The sequence below is a fragment of the Bubalus kerabau genome, chromosome 5, assembly GCF_029407905.1.
Source record: "Bubalus kerabau isolate K-KA32 ecotype Philippines breed swamp buffalo chromosome 5, PCC_UOA_SB_1v2, whole genome shotgun sequence".
Classification (NCBI taxonomy): Eukaryota; Metazoa; Chordata; class Mammalia; order Artiodactyla; family Bovidae; genus Bubalus; species Bubalus kerabau.
The window spans coordinates 8,874,590-8,891,959 of NC_073628.1; the positions used below are offsets into that span (position 1 = coordinate 8,874,590).

At 49.1% G+C, this 17,370-nt stretch overlaps 1 protein-coding gene across 7 annotated transcripts in view; it reads right to left on the reverse strand.

The window, feature by feature from the left end:
• MARK2 (microtubule affinity regulating kinase 2) overlaps positions 1-13,749 on the reverse strand; it is a 57,695-nt gene extending 43,946 nt beyond the window's left edge. Inside the window, exon 1 of one of the 7 annotated variants that reach the window (XM_055580976.1) lies at positions 13,614-13,749. Coding sequence is in view for 5 of the 7 variants with exons in the window: in XM_055580972.1 (XP_055436947.1) it covers positions 11,390-11,443 (54 nt within the window). In the remaining 2 variants the exon portion in view is untranslated. Of the gene's footprint in view, positions 1-4,879; positions 5,434-11,389; positions 12,085-13,613 lie in introns of those variants that run through there. The other 6 variants (XM_055580972.1, XM_055580980.1, XM_055580973.1 and 3 more) reach the window with 6 other exon arrangements.
• Between the last annotated feature and the right edge of the window lie 3,621 nt (positions 13,750-17,370).

Sequence of the window (17,370 nt, forward strand, 5' to 3'; positions counted from 1 at the left end):
AATTCTAATTTTTGCTTGAAAACTTGGATTTTATCACTGGCAATGATGACAGGCTCGCTCTGTTCAATTTCAAGAAGACGTTCACTAAACACTTAAGTATGAATAACTATAGTTTTTCCATCAATTGTTATTTCAAGTAAAAATGATCCATTCAGCTGGGTCGGCTCCAACACACAAGAGCATTTTCCCCAGACAGCTGGACTATGGTTAAGAGCCGCAATGCTCCAAATCCATGGATACTCTAAGTTTCATCACTTGGCATATCAGAGACCTTTACTGGAGGACTGAGATTTAATTAAAAAAAAAAAAAACAACCAAAAACACGAAACACACAATTTTCAGTGCTTCATCCAGGATGTTCTTAAGTGACAATGAGTTGTTTTTTTTTAAACCACAAGTGTGTAGAGGAAAGTCCGTGACTGACCACCAGCAGAGTTTGGTGCCCCTACCCTGATTCATGTTCTGGCGCCAGCAGTTTTCTCTGCTGCTCACTGCTTCAGTACCAACAATGCAACTGGAAACAAAGCTGCTCCAGGAAAAGCCATGAGAGCCAAAAAAGTCAATCAACCCTTTGCATATTTACGACAACTTGTGTTTTGTTGCTGAGCATTCCCATAAGAAAAAATACTTTTTGAAGTGTAGGTGCTGGTGATACAAGTTGAGCCATGCCTATATATCTGCTCATTTCTAAGGTTAAAGTAAACTTCTATAAACAAGATATTAACTCAGTCTTCATGTTTGCAGCTCAATCTTTAATTCAACAACACAGTAACATGAAGTGGCACTGCCCCGAACTTTACTGACTTTTTATCCAGTGTGCATTCAGGAATGCCAGCTGTTCAAAACTTTTTATCAGTCTCTCAGCTACTGGGTGGGCTTCTCTGGACAAAGCAATAACTCATCCTGTAAGAGGCTTCAGTGACTTTGGCATTTCTAGCTGGAAATGCTGGAACAAGTTTTGGATTTTAAAGAGACTGTGGTATGTACGCTTAAAACACGTAGTCCCTTTGTCTTTCATCTCTGACGACTGCTCTTGAGCGATGCTGCAACTTAACTGGCACCTCGAAGTAGCAGTTGTAGTGTTAAGTCGCTCAGTCGTGTCTGACTCTTTGCAACCTCATGGACTGCAGCCTGCCAGGTTTCCCTGTCCATGGAATCCTCCAGGCAAGAATACTGGAGTGGGTTGCCATTTCCTTCTCCAAGGGATGTTCCTAACCCAGGGATCAAACCCTGGTCTCCTGCATTGCAGGCAGATTCTGTACTGTCTGAGCCACCAGGGAAGACCAACCAGCACTCTAATACTACGTGAAAACACTAAAAATAAAGTGCACACAATAAGCTACATTATTAGCATCTATAAAGATGAGAAGACACTTTTTATTATGATTTCTTTTCTTTAAAATTTTTTTCATCTCTTGTTTACAGTTTTGCCAAGTTTCTTCAGAGTGAGCCCTCCCTTTCACTTGTTGATACGTTTCTAACTGCAGTAAACAGAGCTAGCAGCTGTGTTTGAGAAAGCAAAACTTCCAACCTTCCTTTTTTAAGCCAACAATTCATCCTTAAATATAAGAAAAACACTATGAATTTTCCTCTATTTTAGAATACAACAGAATTAAGGCTAAAGTAAGTTATAAATATAATTTTAAGAATTATTAGTTTCCCCCAAAGTTTTTACAAGTAAGTGCTGGAAGTTGTACTTACTTCTCATGTTTCTTCAAAGGTGCCAGGAAAATGCTGGGATTTTAAAATAACTATTTATTGGTCAATAATGAGGTTTATAGAAATTACAACAGGTGTACTGAAGAAAGCTAGTAACAGCACAGTAGAAGTGATAAGAACAAATCAAGTTCATCACCAAAAACTTTCATATTTACACCTTAAAGTACTACCTTAAAAATTCCAGGAAAAACAAAAATAAAGAAGCACACACTGAAAAAAAAAAAAGCAGCACATACTCTATTAGCCAAGAGTGATAACGTCCATACACATCCCTCAGCCTCTGGAAAACACTGACTACTGGTGAGAGAATGAGAGCGAAACAAGCAAATACAGCAATAATGTTACAAGGAAAACTCTCTGGATTTTGTATAGCACCAAACAGGTCTTAGGGACCCCAAGGGCCCCCAGACTACACTTTGAGAACCAACACAGTGTTACCAAAAGTATTAAGTGCCTCCTCAGATCTCTCCCAAGACATGGTCTAGAGTTTTGGCATTCCTGATTGCCCAGAACTAGCTTAGACCCTGTCACCAGGAAAACTGGGATGCCAAATCAGGCTTCACTGAGGAAAGTGGCTCCAGAGACAAAAAAAAGGAAAATGTTTTCCAAAGCAGGGAGCTCTTAACTTTACACAAATCAGAGGAATAGGAGAAAGAAAGGACTGGGTGGTTCTGGGATTCTATACATGAAGGAGATCTCAGACTATCAAAATTCCCCTTCTGAGCCAGGCCGCAAAAGAGGCATACAAACAGGTAAGGCAGTGGGACATGGAGATGAAAACCCAAGAAGGACAGTGACAAGGAAGGAACAGGGTTCAAAGAAACCATACAGAAAAAAAAGGAAGTGAGACAAGCCAGCAGAGAGTCAAAAGGAAGAGGAAAATGCAGTGAAAGAAATATTCTGAGATGAGCCCTGCAGCAGCGACACTTGCCTTTTTTCCCTGCCACAGTGGCAACGCGAAAAAACTGAGCAACTTGCTGCTCTGATAAGGCATTTAGGCTCTAGAAGCACAAGCAAGGAACATCAACAGGAGCCAACTGAGACCAAAACCTCGGCTCAAGATTCAAAGTCCACAAATCCACAGGAACGGCTGAGAAATGGCTGTCACCCTCCCAGGTTCCCAAAGGGGAGGCTTTCTTCTCACTTCAGAAAAGCCAACAAAGGTAACCAGAACCTGGCCCTTGCAGCCCCTCGGCGAGTGGAAAAGGAACCTGAAATCACCAGCTGCTAGGTTCCCATGTGCTCTTTAAGAGAAACAGGGAGCTGTCTCCCGCTGCCAAAGGGTAGACACGGCTCGTGAAGAAAGGAACGTGAACAAAGAAATCCAATCCTGGCGCCAGGTGGGGCCTCTTTTAACACCCAGATCCCGGCAACGCAGAAAAGCCGGGGTTCCGGGGGCTAGATCTGGCCTTCCAGCCAGTGAAGAGACTGCACACCCACCACCACCACCACAACTCACAGCACAGAAGTACGGGCCGGCGGAGGGCGTGTGTTTCTTTTTCCTTTAATCAATAAAGCTGCCTAATATTGGTATCTTGTCAATACATGCACTTTAAAAAAAAGTGCTTTCGAAAGTATATAAACCTCTCCGGTCAGTCAGTTCGATCGCTCCAACTCCTTGTGACCCCATGGACTGTAGCACGTCAGGCTTCCTTGCCCATCACCAACTCCCTGAGCTTGCACAAACTCAGGTCCATCGAGTCGGTGGTGCCAGCCAACCATCTCAACCTCTGTTGTCCCCTTCTCCTCCTAAATCTCTCCAGATCAGATCAGATCAGATCAGTCGCTCAGTCGTGTCCGACTCTTTGCGACCCCATGAATTGCAGCACACCAGGCCTCCCTGTCCGACACCATTTCTTTCAGATAGCTGACTGGTAAAATTAAAAAAAAAATTTTTTTTTAAACTTAGAAATCCTAGGAAAAGCACCTATGGAACCCCAGTCAACACAGAAATAATCCAAAGTATTTCCCTTCTAGCGACCTAGAGTTGCATGGCGGTCAGACCAAGCTTCCGTAGTGGCTCAGAGGATAAAGCCTCTGCCTGCAATGCAGGAGACCTGGGTTCGATCCCTGGGTCGGGAAGATCCCCTGGAGAAGGAAATGGCAACCCACTCCAGTATTCTTGCCTGGAGAATCCCATGGACAGAGGAGCCTGGTGGGCTACAGCCCACGGGGTCGCAAAGAGTCGGACACGACTGAGTGACTTCACACACACAGACACACAAACACACACAGACAAAATTCATTAAGTTGGTCAACTGAAACAATGATGACAATAATTATTATATCCTGTCAGGTCCTATTCTAAGTGCTTTATATTCATTAATTCTTTTAATGCTCCCAATAGCTATACCTCTAAGACAGTACTATTATAACTCCTTTTTCTTTACAGAAAAACAAACAGCCCCATAGGGACAGAGTAAGCCCAAGGTCACAGTGGGGCCTATCCCAAGATTCCAGCTCAGCAACTCTAGCGGTACTGCCCAATCTGACCACAGCGACACCATTTATTGGAAATTCAAAGGCGCTGGGATCCCCTTTCAACTCTGCCATAAAGTCAACTCAATCAGAGTGCTACGCCAGACCAAACGGGCCCGAGAGGCCCCGCTTCCTGTGACTGGAGAACCAGTACCTCAAACTTTTGTGGGCAAAGCAAAGCAGCAAGCCACAGACACTGCCAAATGCTACGTGCAGAGACAACCAAAACATGGCCATCTGTGGAGAGGAGGGGGGACGTGAGGGGGTAAGGGACAGCCAGCAGACCCTCAGGTCTAAAGGTGAGGAAAAAAGGGGGTGCCCTGCATACTGGATCATCAGCCCACAACGAAACCCTTCAGTCCTATGGTGCTCAGGAGAGACAGGACCACCACAGCAGCAGCAAGGACAGCAGCTAGAGCGCTGCTCGCAGGCGGCTCCACTTATTAACCACCAGGCCGTGGACCTGGGAGCTCTCTTAGTGGGAGACTGAGGAAACAATCCTGCTATGTCAGCGGCACTGGCAGTCCGGGAGCAGGGGCCTCAGAATCCTGCAGTGTCTCCTCCCTGAGACGGATTCCCTTCTGTGTTCGGGAAATGCCAGCACGCGGTGACTGAAGTCTCCCACGCTTCCTACAGGTACCTCCACCAAGGACAACCAAACTGTTCCCCGTAGCTGAAGTACCTGTTGAACTGCCAAAGACCAAAACCTATTCTCTCTCCTTTCTTCTTCTCCAGTGGGCTTGGACAGACAGTTCCTATGCACCAATCCAAAAGGTCTGGGGTCTGGTTGGATTTAGCAGCCAGGTCACAACAGCCAGGAGGCAGGAGTCCAGATTCCCTTCCAGATCCACAGACCGGGAGCCAAGCACAGACCTCCTGGCCAGGTGGAGGGCCTTCTGCCAAGCTGTGAACTGCAAAGAAAAGAAGCTGTACCTTTGAGATGCTGGTGAAAGGTGCGTAAGACAAAACAGCATGAGGTGTGGAGAAAGCCCACTCACTGGAGAGGCCCAGCTCAAAGGCCAGGGGAGGAAAGGGGGTGTTTACAGACATCATCCAAACTCTTGCCTCAATAAGCAGAGCCCAGAGGAGGCAGATCTTTGAATCGCCAACTTCCCAAACAGCACAGAGGAAAATAGGCCGAGGTGGTTCAAAACCAGCTTGACTGGTTCTACAGAGAAGTCGCTGGTCTGCTCCGCCTTCCGTATGTTAAAAAGATAAACGTGGCTTGCAGCCAGTCGTTGAACCCACCCTCCCTTCCCCCACCCCACACTGTCCCCAGGATCCACGGAGCCAAGGGTCCACCTCACCCTCCCTCCTACCTACTTGTGACTCTTAGGACTCTGTAAGCCTCAAGTCAGTAGTTTGCTGCACAAGATGAAATATACTGATACATGTTTTTGCCCTTTTCTGGGCTTCCAAGGTTGCACTAGAGGTAAAGAACTCGCCTGCCAATGCAGGAGATTCAGGTTCAATCCCTGGATTGGGAAGATCCCCTAGAGGGCATGACAATCCACTCCAGTATTCTTAACTGGGAAGTCCCATGGACAGAGGCGCCCAGCAGGCTACAGTCCACAGGGTCGCAAAGAGTAGGACATGACTAAAGCAACTTAGGGAGCACTCACCCTTTTCTAATGAGAAACAATCAATGGAAGTAAGGGGGAATGAGTGAAGCACTCCCCACAGGGACCAAGGAAGCTTCAAACCCTCTAGACGTTCAGATGAAGGGATCTAGCCTATTTACATGGCCCAACGCGGAGGCAGGTCTAGTGAAGAGGAGGACCTGGGATTCCTCCTCCTCCAACTGATAACTGGAAATCGAGGGGCCAGATTTTCTCCTGGTGTTTTTTTTCAGAACCAGAGGTACCATCTTAAAGTCTAAAAAAAAAGCAAGGAAATTCCATAGCCCACACTGAGAGGGCTGTGGTGGGGGAGTGACGAGAACTTTCAGAGTTAACATGGGGACAGACGGCCTCCTCCCAGGCCACAAGTGGGAAATGGGTGGCTTCCTCCCCCACGGGGTTTGTAAAGGCTTACTCTTCCCATTGCTGAGACTGAAGGGGAACCTGCATAGATAACGCTTCAGTGACTCATGCCTGTTTGATGAAGGCTGGGAGAAAGCCCGGAGAATCCAAGCTTCAAGTGCAAAATGTACAAATGCTGGAATCTACCATGGAGAAAAGGAAACCCAGCCACCTATCTGGTTTGTCATTTTGCTGAACTTCCGCTGAAGGAGGAAGGGCCAGGTTTAAACTCCACCCACCCTTTCCACATCCCTCTCAATTTTGGCTTTGACAGGAAAGTGGCAAATAACGGCAGCATCACCATGACCAAGAGAGAACCAAAGGCTTTCCATAACTCCTCTCAAAGAAGAGGCCTAGTGGTCAGTCTACAGCTTAACCAAGCCGAGGGAGCTGGGGCTGGACCTGGTTGGCTGCAGGAGAGCCTCATCAGGCAGCCTCAGAGGATGAAGGATGACCGCCCTCCTCGCCCTCTCCATCTGCTGAGGTTGCCTCATCCCAATCCATTAACGGGCTTCAAAGTGCTGCTGGGGGGAGCCCACTTAGCAGAGACACTATCACGGGGCCAAGGGTGGCGCCCAGCCCCCACCTCGCTTGTCGATAATGGGCCACAAAGTCTGGGGCTTAGCTGCACTTTAGGCATAAAATATTCATTCAAGTCGACATAATACATATGTAGGAAAGTCATGGAAGCTCCTGGGAGAAGAGAAATGCCGCCAGGTGGCTAAGTGCTCAGTGGGAAAGAGTTCATGAAGGCATGGCTTAGTCCTGGTCAAGTGCCCACTGAGAATGAGGTTGTTCTGTCCAAAGGGGAAGCAGTATAGTCCGAAAGTTTTTGACTCCCAAGACCTCTAACCATGCAAACCTCTCAGAAAACAAATTCTCAGTCTCTCCCTACCTTACAGGCACCAACTCTATTTAAGACATTTATGCTGGGGTGGGGTGGGGGGGAAATCAGGCCCAATCTTTGGTCACCATGTAATCTGAAGCAGGCCAAATCTCAATGACTGCCTTGTATCCATCTTCTTAGCTGTTTCCCAAAGTCCACAGACTAGAGAGAAATTATTACAATTTATTAGGGAGTAAATTTTTGACCAGGTTCAAAGGCTGTAGTATGGCAGCTCTACGAACTCCAGGGTCTACTGGTGTCCTTGCTCTAACCATGCCTCTTTCTCCATTTCAGGGGTAAAGCAGAGAGTAAAGACTATACGGTCTGAAATTCACCCACACCTCTAGCCAGAAGGCCGCACCACCAAGGGCCCCTGCCAGAGTCAAAGGGCAGAGGTGAGAGCCAGCACCCAGAGCACGAGTCTTGCCTCACAGCTTGCAGGACAGGGAGTTAAACAAGAGGGGACCGAGCTCTCGCCGAGACGACACTAAAACCGGATTATTCAGTGAGACATTCAGCCAGAATCAACCCTGGGAGCCATGAGCTAGCTACATGTGTTTGGAGTGGCTCAGTGGTTCTTTACAGGATCCTGAAAGTTAGATTTGCTCTCTCACCCAGACTTCCAAACTCCTCTTCCCAGAATCATCTGAGAGAATAAACAATGCCACTTACTCCCTGGAAGGACGACAGAAGCCCCTACCGCAGAGGGGCAGGCGCAGAGGCAGGGCTGGCAGTGAAAGCCTCCTTCTTTCTCGCAGGAGCTCTCCCTTGTGGTTCCCGAGGCCCAGAGGTGGGGGAGGCCTGGGGCCACGCAGGCCTCCACCAGGCATTACAGAAAGCTCTCGCCAGCGGCAGGTGGACACTGCACGCTGGACCCCTCTGCACTTGCCTGTTTCTGCTGCTGTTGGCTGGAAGACAAACATCATCCTGCTGATTGCTTCCACCGCTGCCAAGCCTCCAGGCCAACAGAGCCATTTGGAAAAGTGAACAGAAAGCTCAGCTCACAGATTAAGGATGCCCCCAACTACCAGTCCCAGGTTACAACCCTCTTTCTGCAAACAGAAGAGTCTATGACTGTGAAAAAGCATATCTGCAATCAGGTGCCACAAAAATCACAATAACGGCAGGGCTTCACTTTCTTTTATCTCCTCCTTTCTCTGTTAGAAGCAGAGTCGACAGCAAACAGGCAATGTCTCTGCAACACCAGGTTTATTTTTATGCTCCAACATTTTCTCTCTCTGGGTCTACGTGGATTTAATTCAGATGTGATCAAAGAGCTCCTAGAAACAGGTTCTCATCAGCCACATGTTTTAAAGAAAGGGGGAGAGAAAGAGCGAGAAGAGACTGGAGTTTGAAGACAACCAGTTAGAGTCTGTTTACCTGTTTTTCAGTGAAACCAATTTAAATAATTTAAATCTAAGTAAGGTAACAGAGGACCTTTAGGGGAAAGAAACCAACCCAACCACATCCCTTGCTTTTTATCTCGCAACATTAAGGCTTCCACCACAACCACTTTAGTTAAACTCACAACACGACCAAGAAGAGCTTTCTGGTCTCACCTGGTAGCATGATCTAGTCCGAAAGAGGCCAGTGCTTCAAGCCTCTCTGGCCTTATGACCCCAAGAGCTGTTACATATTTTTTTCTTGTTTTAAAAAATACCACATCTGCTTGTAAGGTTTTTCAAAATCTATGCTTTTTCTAGGATAAGACTTAATATCAAGTCCGTAGTGGGACTACCCTGAGAATAACAGCAGAAGTGATGAAGTGGCTCAGGGGAACCTAAATCCACAGAGTGGAAACAGGATGAGTAATTCACAATTTGGAACAAGATGACAACGTATGCAGCCAGTTCTCTGGACAAAGTTATCAAGCAGCAGCTTACATTCCCAAATGGTTCACAGAGTTCGGCTATCATAAAATCGGTGGGAGGCGAGCAGCAGGTTCCTACAACATGCTCAGGTGACTGTGAGGCTTGAAGGGAAGAGAGGAAATCAATGCACACATCACAGGAAAAAGACCGTGGCAAGCATACATATACACTGAGTAAACAACACACAGAAAGCACACTGAGGCACTCAGTTACTCTGCTCTGCTGAACACAATGCCCCCCACAGCCTTGCTGAGAGAGTAGGCACTCCACCGCCACGCCCCAGATGCCTGCGGGTGCCAGTCAGTCACTTGGCTTCCTCCTACCAGCTCAGAATCAACAGTCTGGGAAAGTCCTCTGGTTAAGCAGGGTTTACCTGCTAAATAAAGGTTGTGCGAGGCAAAGGAATGGAACAGGTAACCTCGAGAGGGCCTTGAGAAAGTGGTTCCCAGGAAGGAGAGAAACAGCTGGCATTTGAGGGCAAGACAGAGATGGAGACCATGCTCCTGTTTCTAAAGACCTCAGTCCCATGCCAAACCCAGTGATACAGTGGAACTCAACCATCTCTCCCTCTCAACCTGTTTCACCCCTAGAAGCAGTCAGTCAGTCCACAGGTTATGAAAGGGTCAACCATTGCAGAAAAAACTTATCCAGAACTCCTAAGGTCCTGACTGTCCAGATGACAGAGACTGAGGGGCTAACAAAAGAGAAAAACATTGGAGAAATGAAAAGAGGGAAGATTTCTTTTAAGATGTTAATGTTAATATGCAAGAGGCATTAATATGCAAGAGAATGTAACAATGGTTCTATTGCGCTAGCCAGAAAGAAAGGAACAAGAGGAAAACATAATGAATGCAACAAGAGGAAAGGATGCAAAAAAGCACCGCAAGCCCCAAGGGTGAAGAGCTCTTTTTTCAAGTTAATTTTTTTTTTTTTTGTCTAGTAAAGTTCTCCACCAGGAAAGGTGTGACAGGCAGAGGACTCTCCAGAGCAGGCAGCAAGGGACACCAGAGATGGTGAAAGAAAGGGGAGGGGTGGAAAGTGGACGCCTCTCGGCTGGGAGGTGAGATGACACAGAAAAGGCTAAGGCTTGGGTGACAAATGATAGCAGTGATTGCCAGGATGAGGGGAGAGGGAGCAGCTCAAGAAACTAGCATGCAAAATTCCTGGCCCCAGGAGTCACAAAGGCTAGCCAATCACAAGCGGATGGACAGGGGCATACGTGGGGGAAATAAATATGATGTGAAGAAGGCTGGAGAAGAATATGGAGATGAAAGGCAATCCTGATTAAGAGGAATGGTACTAAGTAAGATGGGGTGAGGGCAGAGAAACGGGAAGGCAACAAGCAAAGGGGAAGATACTAAGTGACAGATTCCTAAGTGAAGAAACAGGAAAGCATCACGGCCTGGCTTGTGTTGTGGTTTAAGAAGACAGAAAGGGAAGGACCAGGATGAAGCGAGGCCTGGGAAAGGACCGCGCAACAGGTGGTGTCAATGGAGTAGGGCTGAAAGAGACAGTCTTTCCCTCCGCAGGAAGAGCCCAGGGAGAAGGCTTGTACAGCACTCGCAGTGAGAAACAAGAGGGCAAACCAAAACTTAAAAACACAAGCCCCAAGGGAAGAGAACGTGAGGGATCTCAGGACTCTGAAGGGAGTGAAGACTGGAACCCCAAAGACAACCTGTGGGAAAACTATGCGCATGACAGCTGTACGGGGAAACACGGAAGCGACAAATGCCAGCGCGAGGCACCAGGGAGCTCCTGGAGAAGAGAAGGGAAAGTGATGAGCAAAGAGTAGGCGAGCGATCTGGAAAGGTGATGAGGGTGGAGCTGGTGGGTTGCAAGCAAGAGGGCGAGCACAATGTGGAGCAGGGGGAGGCAGGGTAAAAAGCCGGGGAACTGACAGGGGACAGGGATCGAGGTCACAGTCCGGGGCAAGGACCCTGAGGGTGATAACTGGGACCGGGAGAACCGGTGCGGGCGGAGGGGAAGCGAGGCTGGAGGGATGGAGGAAGGGGTGGACAACGATCTGGGGCGAATCGCAGGGTGCTGGTCGAGGAGCAGGAAGGTGGCTGCTTTCAGCGTGGGTGGAGGAAGACCAAAAAGGCCCCTGAGAGAAAAAGGGAAGAGAAGAGGAAGCTGGGGAGGTAACACGGAAGAGCGCAGGAGGGCGGTGAAGGGAGAAGGGCCGGAGGGAGGGGGGTGGTCGGCAGAAAGACAAGTGTGCAGCTTGGAGTCCGGACGAGGTGGGTCCCCGGACAGGACGCGGAAGGGAGGTGTACGGGGCCAGGAGCCAGATGACAGGGCAGCCGAGGCTTACGGGGTGGCAGCCGGGGCACGAGGACAGCTGAGGAGGGAGGAGGCTCTGCAAGGTGCAGGGGCCCAGCCAAAGAATGTGGGGAGCCCTCAGGGCTCCTTACCTGCTCGGTGTCCCTCTCGTTCAGCGTGGGTAGGGGGGTCCGAGCGCTGGACATGGCGCCGGTATCTCAAGGGAGGGAAACCGAGAAGCTTGGAGGAAGGGAGGGAAGGGAAGGCGCAGAGCCCGGCCGGGCGGGGCTTCTCACAGCAGGAGCACCCGCCGCATGGGCCCCGGCCGGGGGTGCGGGGAGGCCGGGCTGCCGTTCACGCCAGCCCGGGGATGCGCCGCTCGGGCTAGGCCGCGCCGGCTCCGAGCAGCTCCGGACCGCACCCCCCCGACCCCCGGCTGGGCCGGGCCGCCTTTCGGCCGGGCCGCGCCGCTCCGCCTACTCTGTGCCGCTGCAGCCGGCCGCCTGCCTCGCTCCTCCCCTGCCCTCAGCGGCACTGCTCCGCGCCCGGCACACAGGCAGCCGCCGCCGGACCTGCTGCTCCCAACATGGCCGCCACCACCGCCGGTCCTCGGCTCTTTCCGCCGGCAGCAGCCGGAAACATCCGAAGCGGCTAGAAACGGGAGGGAGGCGCGCCTTCTCCTCCCAGCCACCGACTACTGGTGAATTCCGGAAACACCCGAAGAAGGTAATCCTGGGGACGCGCGCGGCTCCGCGATTCCGAAGACCAAGCTTCGGCTCTGTTTACGGAAATCTACGAAGAGACTCCGGGTACTCCAGCCACGCCTACAGGCCTTTCCCCGCCCACTTCAAGCTGGTTTTCGGCAGTTTCCGGAAACACCCGAAGCCTCTCCGCGCGCTGGGAGCGGGCCACGCCCCCATCCCGCCCCGCCGCGGACCGCGGTCGTCGGCCATTTCCGGCAACACCCGAGATCGGGCGAACCTCGGGTCATTCCCTCGGATGGTACCCAAAGTCTGACTCTTCGTTTCTTTCCGTCAGTTTTCGGGTATTTGCAAATCTTGAACAGGGAGCGTAGATCACGTGTGCGTGTTACTATTTGACTAAGTAGAAAATAAAACTGTTAAGCCCTGCTTTGACATCCTTTGGTTCTAAAGCAACTTCTTATCTATGTTCCGTTCCTCTGTTAGTCAGCTCATTAAATACATCTCGTTTATCATCCGGCCTATCTATCAACATGTGAGTCACCTGTCAGATGCAGCGTTAGTCTATTACCTGTCTACCTACCGTTCATCACCTGTTGTCGTCCATCTTGGCTTCTATTTGTCTATCCGTGTACCCCACATCTAATCCACAGGGCTCCTCAAGATTCCTGGCAAACACCAGGAAAACGTTATTGGCTCCCAGCTGCCAAAGGCTTCGGCGATTCCCTCAACCCTGCATTCTACCTTTAGCTCTTTGCAGTGAAAATGCAATGGGATCTTGGGGGAAAATCACATATCTCTGTTTAGCTCCTCAACGTCCCTATCTTGAAAGAATCCATGCCTTTGTTCTAGTGATGACATTCTAAATAATATCTTTGGATTTGTTACCTTTTTTATTTTTTGCTTTCAAAAAAAGTCTTCTAATTGTTCAAAATAGCACGAAACGGCATTGCACTATGGCAATATTGAGTCATGCCAGTTCCCTTTTTAAATATCCCTCTGAGGTTGGGCAGGAGAGACATTCTCATCTTTAATCACATTTCACTTATCCCTTCTAAATCAAGGAGACTCATGGGGAAAATAAAAGAGAGAAACTGGTTGAAAATGAGGATTCTTCAGGATGGCACAAAGAATGAACAACTGGAGACGTTCCTTTCCTTTCTGGGCCTCTTTTCCTATTAATGAATAGAGGTCACTATTCATAAGCTTGAGGTCCCTCTCATCTCTGGAGAGCCCCTTACTTTAACAGGAAGTCCATGTGGCAACATAAGTTCACTCTTCACTTCCCCCTAGGCTACCTCACCAAGGACAGTGAGTAGACTGGCAGGTGTGACTCTTCTGGCTGCCCCCACCCACTGTACCCCAGACATGTTGGAAAACCATCCCCTCAAACCTACCCCAGGTTCAACAGCAGTTTAAGGTAGACAGAAGCCAGAATCCCCACAAGAGCCAAAGACCAAGCTCAAGCAGCGAGTCCGCAGAAGGTACAGGAAAAGAGAGGCCCAAGAGCTTGCTGGGAAAGAGTGCAGATTGGACCTCTGACACTTGACTTCCAACTCCAGCTCCAACATTTTGAGCAGAACCCTTGGCTAAGTCAACCAGAGAAATAGGCAGCCAGACAGAGCAATGAGAGGGTGGTATGAACGCACTTCCTAAGGCAACAAGTATGACTTACAGTCCTAATAAATGCATGGGACTACAGGACACCGCTCCATGTTCCACCTTGGCTCCATTCAGGCACCCAGCCCTTGAGGAAGAAGCTGATGAAGAAACAGAAAGAGGTGAGAGGGAAAAAGAGGAAGAGGTGAAGCGGGAGGACACACCCCCACCCCAAATTCATCCGGAAAATCCATGAGAATGGTCTGCCCTCTGGTGGCCAAAGGGAGAGTCACCGCTGAATCCTGTGCTGGAGATAGCCTCAAAGGCTGGGGTCCCTGCAGTAAGGAAAAAGGGGAAAGGGTTGGAGAAGCAAATGGAGCTGCACTCAGCGGGCTTCCCTGGCCTCTGTCCGAGGAGACTTGACTAAGCTCGCTCTGCCTCTTGCATGCTTCCGTTCCCCTCGAGTTCTCATCCCTGTATTCTGCCCCTTGGCCCCTGCCCCCATCCTACATTCATTCCTCTTCCTCACAAGGCTGCCTAACCGGTCTCCCTGCCTAGACTCCCTCCAACCTGCCCCGCCAGACAAGCCAGAATAATCTTCCTGAAGTCCAGCTCCAATTACATCTCTACTGCTAGAAGGCTCTAACCAGCTCCCTTGTGGACTAGGCAGGCTGACTTTGTGGGCCTATGACCAGTGCAGTCTCACAAAGTCACTCTTAGAAGGGCCTTAAGCTTGAAGCTTGATATATAGTGCTCTACTGTTACCCCTCTTGAAATTTTTACCAAGGGGCCCCTGCATGTTCAAATTGCCCTGGGCCCCACAGATTTTGTGGCTGGTCCTGGCAGTAGGAAAAGACTTTAGCCTGCATTGAAAACTTTGCCCAAGACTTCCCTGGTGGTCCAGTGGTTAAGACTGTGCTTCCACTGCAGTGGATGTGGGTTTGATCCCTGGGTGGGGAACTAAGTTTCCACATGCCAGGTGGCACAACCAAAAAAAAAGAAAGTAAAAGAAAACTTTATACAATCTGACCTCAACCTTGTGAATATCCTAATTACATATCAGTGGTTGACACCTCCCTGTAATTCGTGCCCTGCCACCGAGCTTTCTCACCTTCATTCTGATCAGTTGCCAGTCAGTTCAGGCTGATCAATTGCCCATCACCTATATCATCTGGAATTCGGGAGGTATTGATACTTCAAGATCCAGTTCAAATATCATCTTCTCATATCCCTGAACCCACCTAACCTCCTCAAAGATTAATTATTGCCACACACTTACCTCTCTAATCTGCAAATTCACTCATTCACAAATCTCTACTGAGCACCTAATACGTGCAAGGCACAGTTCTAAGCTCTTCAGGTGTATCAGTGAACAAAGTAGTCGAAGATATACACCTTTGGGGAACTTACATCTCAACTGGGGAAAGACAAACAACAAACATAATAGTTAATATTAAGTGCCCCCCCGAAAAAAAGGAACTAGAGTCAGCTAAGGGGGATCAATGAAAAGCAAGTTGCAGTATTAGGTGCTCGGTGCAGGCTTCACTTGGAGAAGGCAATGGCACCCCACTCCAGTACTCTTGCCTGGAAAATCCCATGGACGAAGGAGCCTGGTGGGCTGCAGTCCATGGAGTCACTAAGAGTCGGGCACGACTGAGCAACTTCACTTTCACTTTTCATCTTCATGCATTGGAGAAGGAAATGGCAACCCACTCCAGTGTTCTTGCCTGGAGAATCCCGGGGACGGGGGAGCCTGGTGGGCTGCCGTCTATGGGGTTGCACAGAGTCAGACACGACTGAAGCGACTTAGTAGCAGCAGCAGCAGCAGGCTTCACTGAGAAGGTGACATTTGAGCTGACTTGGAGGAGGGGAGGAAGGGAGTTCTGCAGCTATCTGGGGGAAGAGCATTCTGAGCAGACGGTGCAAAGGCCCTGAGGCAGGAGCAGGGCTGGCTGTTTGAGGAACAAGGAGGCCAGTGAGACTGATGCAGAGTGAGCATGAAGGTGAGTAGGAGGTTGTTATCCAGTTGCTAAGTCATGTCTGAGTCTTTGTGATCCCATGGACTGCAACACGACAGGCTCCTCTGTCCTCCACTATCTCCCAGAGTTTGCTCAAGTTCATGTCCATTGAATCGGTGATTCTGTCTAAACATCTCATCCTATGCAGCCACCTTTTCCTTTTGCCTTCAGTCTTTCCCAGCAGGAGAATCTTTTTCCAATGAGTTGGCTCTTCACATCAGGTGGCCAAAGTATTGGAGCTTCAACTTCAGCATCAGTCCTTCCAATGAATATTCAGGATTGATTTCCTTCAGGATTGACTGCTTGATCTTGCTGTCCAAAGGACTCTCAAGAGTCTTCTCCAACACCACAGTTCAAAAGCGTCAATTCTTCAGTGATCAGCCTTCTTTGTGGTCCAATTCTCACATCCATACATGACTACTGGAAAAACCATAGCTTTGACTAGATGGACCTTTGTCAACCGAGTGATGTCTCTGCTCTTTAATACAATGTCTAGGTTTGTGGAGCCAGACCTGGTGGGCCGTTGCTTTGACTTTTCCTTGGAGCGAGGTGGGGAGCCATTGTAGTGATTGTATCTGACTGGTTGCCAGATTGCTGGTAGAGTGAGGGGGACTTCCCTGGGTGTCCAGTGGCTGAGACTCCGAGCTCCCAATGCAGGGGACCGGGCTTTGATCCCTGGTCGGGGAACTAGATCCCACACGCCATAACTAAGAGCTCAATTCCTGCAACTAAAGATCTTAAGAGCAGCAACTAAGACCCGGCACAGCCAAATAAATCAATACAGGGATTATTTTTTAATTAGTAAAAAAAAAATGAGTAGAGGGGCAAAGCAGGAGTAGAAATCTGGAAACCCTGAAGGAGGCTTTTAGGATAATTCAAGTGAGGAATGACCATGGCTCAGAGCAAGGCAGCAGCAGTGAAGTAGTGGTTTATTAATAAGATTGATAGAGCTGACAGGATTTCTTTCTTTTTAAATTAAAAAAAAAAATCTTATTTATTTATTTAAGGCCTTCAATTCTGTTGCGGCAGGCATGTGGGATCTTTAGTTGCAACATGTGTGGTCTAGTTCCCTGACCAGGGATTGAACCCAGGCCCCCTGTATTGGGAGCTGGGGCCATAATCACTGGACCATCAGGGAAGTCCCCAAAAGGATTTTTTGATGGATTGGTTTAGGAGATATGTGAGAGAGAAGAGTTAAGGATAATTCCAGACTTTCCAACCTGAACAAGTGAAAACGAATGCAAGAATAAGGGCATCTCTCACAGGCCCCAGACCAGGTAGAGGTCAGCCAATAGGAGCAGTGCTCCAGGGCAGCTGTGATGCCCACTGGAGAAGGCGAGGATTACAGATTCCCGGCTGCAGAGTCCAGGGGCTTAGACTAGCAATTCCTCCCACGGCCAGGAGAGGAAAAGCCAAGGGGAGCCCGAAGTGCTGGATGGAGACACTTTCATTCTCACCTCTGTGAACCATTGCAACTGTTCTCCATCTTCTCTTCCCAATCAGGGGAGCCAGAGAACTTGTTCATTCCAGGCAGGCCACCTTGTGGGTGAGGCGAGCCTTCTGGTCAAGAGTCAGATGACAGGGTGTGGCAAGACTCATGCATGTCCTCTGACTCACTGGAGACCCTCCTATCTCACTGAGCTTTACTCTCGATTTCTCTAAACTTTCATCATGCACTTTATCATCATTGAAAGTGAAATGAAAGTTGCTCAGTCGTGTTCAACTCTGCGACACCATGGAGTGTAGCCCGCCAAGCTCCTCTGTCCATGGAATTCTCCAGGCCAGAATACTGGAGTGGGTAGCCGTTCCCTTCTC